Source organism: Octodon degus, unplaced genomic scaffold (assembly GCF_000260255.1).
Source record: "Octodon degus isolate 3935 unplaced genomic scaffold, OctDeg1.0 scaffold00005, whole genome shotgun sequence".
NCBI classification, from domain to species: Eukaryota; Metazoa; Chordata; class Mammalia; order Rodentia; family Octodontidae; genus Octodon; species Octodon degus.
Genome location: NW_004524581.1, coordinates 23,354,838 through 23,362,620, shown reverse-complemented (window position 1 = coordinate 23,362,620; position 7,783 = coordinate 23,354,838). Strand labels below are relative to the sequence as shown.

Genomic DNA, 7,783 nt, shown 5'->3' with positions numbered 1-7,783 from the left:
CTTTAAAAATGTTCTATTCTTTCCATCTCTCTTTTCAAGTTGGTGTCACAACAGTGAAGTTAAAAGATACTTACAGGGTGAAAGAGATGCAATCAGGTAAGTTAAAGGTGATTAAAGGCTTGACTGGGGGGCAGACATTAGGGATAGAAGCGCTGTTTCCTCAAAACTGACTTCCTAAGACTTCAGTGGTTCCCAAAGGTATGGTGTCACACTTTCATACTCCTCAGTCTATGGGTAAGGGTTTGTAAAAGTCAAAGCTGAGGAGATAGCTAGGCTGCAGTATTTTGGTGAAAGAAAGATAACGTATTTTGTACTAAATATTTGCTTTAGAACCTTTGGGCTCTAGTCAGGTGCAGCAGTGGCTCATGCCTGGAATCCCAGATACTCAGGAAGTTGAAGCAGGAAGAACACAAGTTTAAGGACACCTTAGGCAATTTAGCAGGACCAATCTCAAAGTAAAAGGCCAGACATGATGGTACACATCTGTAATCCCAGACTTGGGAGGCTGAGGCAGGAAGATTGTGACAAGTTCAAAGCCAGCGTGGACTACATAGACCCTATCTCCAAAAATGAAGAGGGGCCAGGAACATAGTACAGCAGCATAGCACCTGCATATCAAGCCCCAAGTCCTGAGTTTGATGGCTGGTACCAAAAGAAAGGAAGGCCGGCCAGATATCTCAGTTGACTAAAGCACCTGCTTAGGCAGAATGCAGCAGCCAGGATTCGATCTCCAGCATGCGGTGCCTGCCCTGCCCTGCCCTGCCCCCCGGGCACACTGAGATGCCGATTGAGACTGGGCAAGGTGGCCTATAATCCCAGTGTTTGGAGGCTGAAAACAGGAGGATCACCACAAGTCCAATCTATGTAGTGAGACCCTGTACTAAATACATTTTTTAAAAAAAGAAAAAGGGCTTGGGTAGTGTAACTGAGTTGTAGAACGCTTGGCTAGCATGTGTGAGCCCCTGAGTTCAGTCCATAGTCACAGTCACACAGATGTCTAGTCTTGGCTCTGGTTCTTTGTGTGTGTCTCTCTTTTATTAAAGAAATTTTGAAACTATCTAAAACTGTAAAGAATTTAGTATAATGAGATTTTACACACTTGTCATCTACCACTAATCAAATCATGGCCAATCATTTTTATTTTTTCCTCCTCTTTGCATTAGTTCTGATTTTACAGTGAAGTGTGCTCCTCTAGGGAATGCCAGATGGATTTCACTTCTTAATATGTCCTTGGTTCTGCTAAATACATCACCCCTCAAAATCAGAAGACTAGAGAAGTCTGTTCTGTTTGTTTGCTTTTACATATCCCGAAGTGGTATATCCAGTTTTATTAGGATGAACAATGTGAAATTTCAACTTTCATAAATCGAAAATGGTTTGAACATCCCCGGGTTAATGTGGTTCCACTCTGAAGGCAGTTGAGCCCGTAGAACTCTTTCTCAACCTGAGGCAGCACTGAAGCCTCTCACTGCCGAGTCTGATTTCTCAGAAGGAGGGCCCCAGCATGTGTGCACCCCCAGAACTCTGCCGGGCGGTTCTGGTGGAGGCCAGAACTGTGGTCCAAGTAGCCGTAGTGTGGTGCAGCCCTGCCTGGTCTTGGCAGTAGGTGAGGTAGTGAAGGGCTGCGCCCCGGCCGCGTGGGGCAGGCACACATAGTGCAGACACTGGTCAGCCTTGCATCTGAGCTTTTCTGAATTAATTCAAGACATGGAATCAACATGACTTAATAGCTCTAATTGAAAGAAAATGCTGCTGCCTTCTGTCTTCCAATTCGTGTCACCTTAAGATTGTTCCTCACAAGCGTCCCCTCCATCCCTGCACCCCGGGCTCTGTGGCTGTGCGTCCTCCTTTCCTGGGTGTTCTGGTAGAATCTGAGAAAGCACAGTTTCTGCTGCCCTCCCCTTCCTCCTCCTCCACCTACTCGGAGCCCTCTGAGTAAAAATGTGAGCCCTAAGACACGGTAGCTAACGCTGCGACTGAATCTTTAATTTCTTATTCTGACTCACATCTCAAGGCCTAGCCTGTGGTCACTCAGATGTACCTTCTGGTATTTGTTTAGACTAAGCTAAGGCTTACTCTGTCATTATAAGATGACCTTACAGTAACTGAATCTTTATCTTTTTACTTCTCTTTAAGTTATCCAAGAGAATCAAACAGATTAATAGACCTTCCCGAGGATTACAGCAGCCTCATTAATCAAGCATCCAATTTCTCGTAAGTTTTGTGCTGGAAATGCCTTTCTACAAAGAATGAGGGATCTGGTGGTGGCTTTCTTTGATTTGGGTAAGAGTATCTTGTCATTGGCAGTGCTCTGACGTATTTGTAAAAGCATCCCTGCCTGCCGTGTGTCAGAGTAAGGTGCAGGACAGGGATGGGGACAGGCGCGCTTGACCCACGAGTGTCTGCCTGCATGAGTAGAAGTAGCACTTGGAGGTAGCAGGGCCCTTAGTGACTTGTGTGCGGTATCAAATATTTGTTATACAAGCAGGAGAAAGGACAGCACAGTAGACTAAGATCTAAGCATTACCTGAACAGCTGAGGCCCTGGGTTTCTAGTCTCTGCCGCTGCCTGCTCTGTCCCCTGCAGTGGCCCTGTCCTAAAGCACATTGCTGTGTGACCTGTACGGCCTACATTCCCGAGCAGCACATGTGATCATCTTGCATGTTTTAAACTTTACATAACTCGCACTGCCCTGTGCGCGCGCTGTAGCCTGGTCTCACTGTGCCTTGTTTCTGTCTGTGTGACGTTGCTTGTCACCACTCTGGTGCTTCATCCTATGACACTAGCACAGGACGCATCTGTTTCTCCGCTGCGCGTTTGCGTATGCCTTCAGCTGGGACTGAGCATTTCCAGTCTGGCTTTCGTGTCTGTTTGCTGCTGTGGTACCTGTAGGATCTGTGCGTCTCTGGCTGTATGTAACGTGACCACCTCGTTTTCCAGGGTGGCTTCCCCACTGCCAGGTGCTCTTCACTGAGCAGTTGCATCTTTTTTTTTTTTTTTTTTTTTTGGCGGAACTGGGGATTGAACTCAGGCCCTTGTGCTTGCCAGGCAAGTGCTTATTCTACTGAGCCACCTCCCTGGCCCCAGAGTTGCATCTTGATTTATGCATGGTTCTCTTTGCTTTTGGTCCTTGGAGGTGCCCCAAATCAGGTGGTGATAAGAGCAGAGCCCCGACGCTGTGCCTCGTGTGCGGGACACTGCTGTGCTCACAGAGCTACTGCTGCCAGACGGAGCTGGAAGGGGAGGACGTCGGCGCCTGCACTGCACACACGTACTCCTGCGGCTCCGGTGCGGGCATCTTCCTAAGGTGAGGGCTGCCTGAAGTTAAATAGTGGTTAAAATAGTAGAACCAGTCCGCATCTTGTACAGCAATTAACCACTAAGAAGAATATATGCAGAGTAATATTTGTTGAAACTGTACTTCCAATTTGATTTGAAACTGTCTCATTGCTATCTGTTTATCAATAAAACTTTGAAAAAAAATTAAAAAAAAAACAACAAAATGGCAAAAAAATTAAAAAAAAGAAATAGAACCTATTTTCTGTGTAGGGCTTAGCTATCTTTTTCATGCTTAGCGCTGTTTTAATTCTGTTATTCGTGCCCTCCGTTCCTTTCCAAGGTGCGGCTCCATGGATTCTCAGTGTGGTCATTACTGATGAGAGTACGGTCACTGTAGTTACTTGGAAAACTGGGCCAGATGGGCTGGGACCTTCAGCATCTCTCTTCTGTCAGTGCTGTTGTCCTCTCCCTAGACAGGGCTTTACCTGTGGGACCCCTCTGGGTGGCCTGGCTCCAGACCTTGGTTGCTAATAACAATATGACTTCTTTCTGCAGAGTACGTGAATGTCAGGTGCTATTCTTAGCCGGCAAAACCAAAGGCTGTTTTTATTCTCCTCCTTACCTTGACGACTACGGGGAGACTGACCAGGGACTCAGGTATGGCCCATTCTTGGGATGCACAGGACCGTGTTATCTGTGGCCCCTATGCGGGTGGTGCCCACCTGGGAGGGTGGGGCAGGGGCGCCTGAGGCCCTGCAGTTGCCCCTTCTCATCCCAGCTCAGAGCAGGACAGAGAGGCCCATTCTCACACGTGTGGCTCTGTTCAGGAGAGCCCAGGGCCCTCCAGGTGTCAGAAAAGAAATTTGAGTTGCTAGGAGATGTGTTTGTCTTATGATCATCTAAGGATCCGGAGGATGAAGGTTTTTGGAACAAGCGGGACAAGATGTGACCGCGTGTACACTTGGCAGCTTCTGCCATTGGCTGCCCTGCTCCATAGGCGAGGCACTAGCAGTCACCAGGCAGACTGAAGCCTTCCTGTTAGGCCCTTTGTGTGCCCTGAGGAGGGGCAGCTTCCTCTGCCGTGCAGGCTGAGGAGCTGCTTCCAGCTCGTGCACCTGGTGGGTGCCCCTGGGCCACCTGCAGCCTAGTGATGGTGCTGTCCCCCAGCCCAGTGCTGGGAGAGTGGGCACACGGGTGGAGTCCTGCGTCGCAGCCAGAGGACTGTGCCCTCTGAGGGCAACCCGGCTGCCAGTGATGGAATTACACCATGAGGTGCTCTGAGGAGTGTGCTTCCTCCTGTCCTTAGGCACTCACCCTTGCCCCAGGGGTCAGAGTGTATTTGAGGCTCTGGGCCAGACCCTGCTCCCCTCACCAGGATAGGTGGAGCTCAGGCCCTGCCAGCTGCCCTTAGCCTGCAGAGCAGAGCCACGGTCACCTGCTGGGCAGAAACTGCGTGGGCCTCATTAGCAGGACACATCTGAGTGACATGCGTCTTCCTTTCAGACGGGGAAACCCTTTGCATTTGTGCAATGAGCGATTTAAGAAGATCCAGAAGCTCTGGCACCAGCACAGCATCACAGAGGAAATCGGACATGCGCAGGAGGCAAACCAGACCCTAGCTGGCATTGACTGGCAGCATCTATGAGCACTTCACCACCAAAAATGTGAATTTCCTGGAGTTTCATGACCCAGTCGGCTTTTTAAGGAAGAAAGTGGGAAATAGTTCTGCTGAATTTTGAAATAAATTCTTTATTTAAGTTTTACTTCCCAGTTTTATTTTTGTAGTTTCGGGCTCCAGGGACTGATGAAAATCCTTTTCCACCACCAGATTTTCTCAGACTGTTGCTGTGTCTCTCAGGTCTCAGGTCAGGTCTTAGGCTCCACCGAGGACCTGCTTCCTAGCCTCTAGGCAGGAGGCAGGAGCCGTGTCTGAGCCACAGGTTGTCCTGGCTCCTCTCCAGGGCTCAGCCTGGGGACAGGGCTCGTGTCCCCCCCGCTGCTGGAGTCTACCTCTGAGAACAGAGCACCAGTACCGAAGGCCGAAGGGCGGGCCGCAGCAGGGAGCGTCTGTGCTGCGGTGCGAGAGGCCGGCCGCTTTCTCAGGGCTTCCCCGCCTCTGCCGAGCTGCAGAAGGCAGGGCTCTGGGTTTTGCGTTCTTCTCTTTTGGGCAGGACTTTTGGCTTTGAAAGAACTCACTAAAAGGGCTTTTTGAAACTTTAAAAATCTCCTCTGTTCAGGTAGTAATACTTGCGTGTTCTCCCCAAAGCTAGACTGAGAAGGTGCATCTAGGCTCAGACACTAGCAGAAATGAGGAAGGCGGAGCACCGGCCATGGGCACCCGCAGGCGGTCCGGGAGCGGAGGGACTGCTGCAGGCCTCTGGCTTGCTTAGGCCTTCGGGGCCAGTCTGCAGCCAGGCTTCCAGATCTTTTAGCCATTACTGTTCTCCTAAGAGGTGCCTTCCTAGAACAGTAGCTGTTTCGAGAAAGCTTTATCAAACAGCCGCTCCCGCCAGGCCCGAGTGCCCGCGGTGGGGCCCTGCGCCTCTACTTTCTCTACTTGGGATTAAGTCAGATGCATAACGAAAGCATCATGAGCTAATGCAAGTGACCCTCGGACTCAGCTTCTGTCAAATTTCTTTTCCACGTTGTTTGGCCCAACTGCCCGCTCCACTGCGTCCCCAGGAGCCAGAGCCGCGTCTCTGCAAGGTCACATGGCAGAACCCCCTCTTCCAAGACTCGCCTTAACGGAAGTAGTATTTTGCTTGGGACTGGGCTCAAAGCTAGAGGAGACCGAAGAGGAAGAAACTGCAGATTAGCGTGCGCATCTCATTCCCTTTTTTCATTTACACAATCTGGGCTGTGAAAAGAAAAATTTTTATTGTGCTGTACAGTTTCTTAGCTTTTGAGTTCAGCTTCTTCGAGCTGCTCTGTACGTGTGCCACGCTTACCGTCATAAGACCAGCTTTCCCTTCCTAACTGTGTTACAAGCATCAGCAGATCTAACAGCGTGCCTGCCTTCAGGCCTGACCTCGTGGAGGCCCAGAGGCCTGGAGGCAGCAGCAGGTGTTCGGGATTGCACTCCCCAAGGAGGCAGAAGATGGAGGAGGAGGAGATGGCGGCACGCACACACTTTAGTGCCCGTTGTCGGCGCTCTTCCCTACCTAAGGAAGCATCGTAGTTTTGCAATTCATCCTGCATGATTTGTTTATTGTAGAAATGTTTATATAACCTGCTTTCCATATCAGGGAAAATCATATCTGTTTAATAAGTCATGAACTACAGACATACTAATAAAAGAGACAAAAAAGTGCTAAAAAAAAGTCGGCTATAACTTTAGTGTCTGTGGACAACTTGGAATCTTCAGAATGTACCATATGTAAAAACTTTGAAGATAATCTGAATAAATACTTCAGGTGTTGACGGTACTTTGGGTTGGCCTACATGTCCTTCCTGTTCAGTTCCACCCTTTGGGCCCTAGCAGTGCTCCCTGTGTCACCTTGTAACAGAAGTGGGACATCTGTATTAGCATGAAGCTTAAAAGGCTTATATTATTAGTGTCGCTTACAGCCACCAGCCAAGCCATCTTGCCCTTCCCAAGGTGCTTAGTCATGATTTCAGCCGATTAAATTTCATGTCCATTGTCGGCAACAGCTGTGTCTCTTCTGGATCATTTCAGGCCTCTTCCTGGGCCCACAAGACCCCTGAGAACTGACCGCACACTTCCTGCTTTTAACCTGGTAGGAAGGAAGCTGTGTTTTATTTGCTGGCCTGGGAGACCTCTGCTGTCCTTTTCAGAATCCTCTTGGAAGGCGGCCATCACACTGAGGCAGCGTCGCACACGTGAGACATGGTCTCTACTTCAGGCTGCCCTCAAAACTCGCAGCGATCCTGCTGCCTCAGCCTCCTGAGTGCTAGGCCCTGCACCACCACGTCAGCTCCCTGCCCTTGTCACCACTTCCAGGACTCGGCCCGAGACACAGTCCTTGTTCCATCCCTACTCTTGTTCTTTTAAGGCAGGGTTATTGCAGCGTAAATTTAAAGCTAGCTCTTTGGAGTATAATTACACATTTTGACAGATGCATACAGATGCTTAATCGAGAAATAGAACAGCTCTGTCACCCCAAATAGTTTCTGCATGTCCCTTCCTTGCCAGCTGCTGTCCCTTCCTGCACCCCAGCTCCCACTACTCTGTCCTTGTGACTTCTAAACATCACGTCAGTGCAGCCACGTCATGCTCAGCTTTTGGGTCTGCCATGCTGAGAAGGCTGCTGGTCCATCATACATCTCTCTACTGTCACCATGGAAGGGCATTTAGTGGCGTATTATATGACTACCACTGTGCTCATGTATAGGTTTCAGGGGACCTGAACTCTCGCTTGAGCACTTGCTGTCCTGCTCCATACTGCCCTTGGCATAGCTGCTATGTTCTGACTTTGCCATTCACACAGTCTGTTCTGGAGAACAGAATAAAATCCTTCTGGGTGTGAGGGACAGTTTGTGTCCC

At 49.5% G+C, this 7,783-nt stretch overlaps 1 protein-coding gene across 1 annotated transcript in view; it reads left to right on the top strand.

The window, feature by feature from the left end:
* Positions 1-5,042, top strand: part of Ubr2 (ubiquitin protein ligase E3 component n-recognin 2) — a 129,778-nt gene extending 124,736 nt beyond the window's left edge. Inside the window, exons 36-40 of the mRNA XM_023721233.1 lie at positions 40-96; positions 2,137-2,214; positions 3,137-3,307; positions 3,835-3,936; positions 4,783-5,042. Of these exons, the coding sequence (XP_023577001.1) occupies positions 40-96; positions 2,137-2,214; positions 3,137-3,307; positions 3,835-3,936; positions 4,783-4,924 (550 nt within the window). The 3' untranslated portion in view covers positions 4,925-5,042. The remainder of the gene's footprint in view (positions 1-39; positions 97-2,136; positions 2,215-3,136; positions 3,308-3,834; positions 3,937-4,782) is intronic.
* Positions 5,043-7,783: the final 2,741 nt, after the last annotated feature.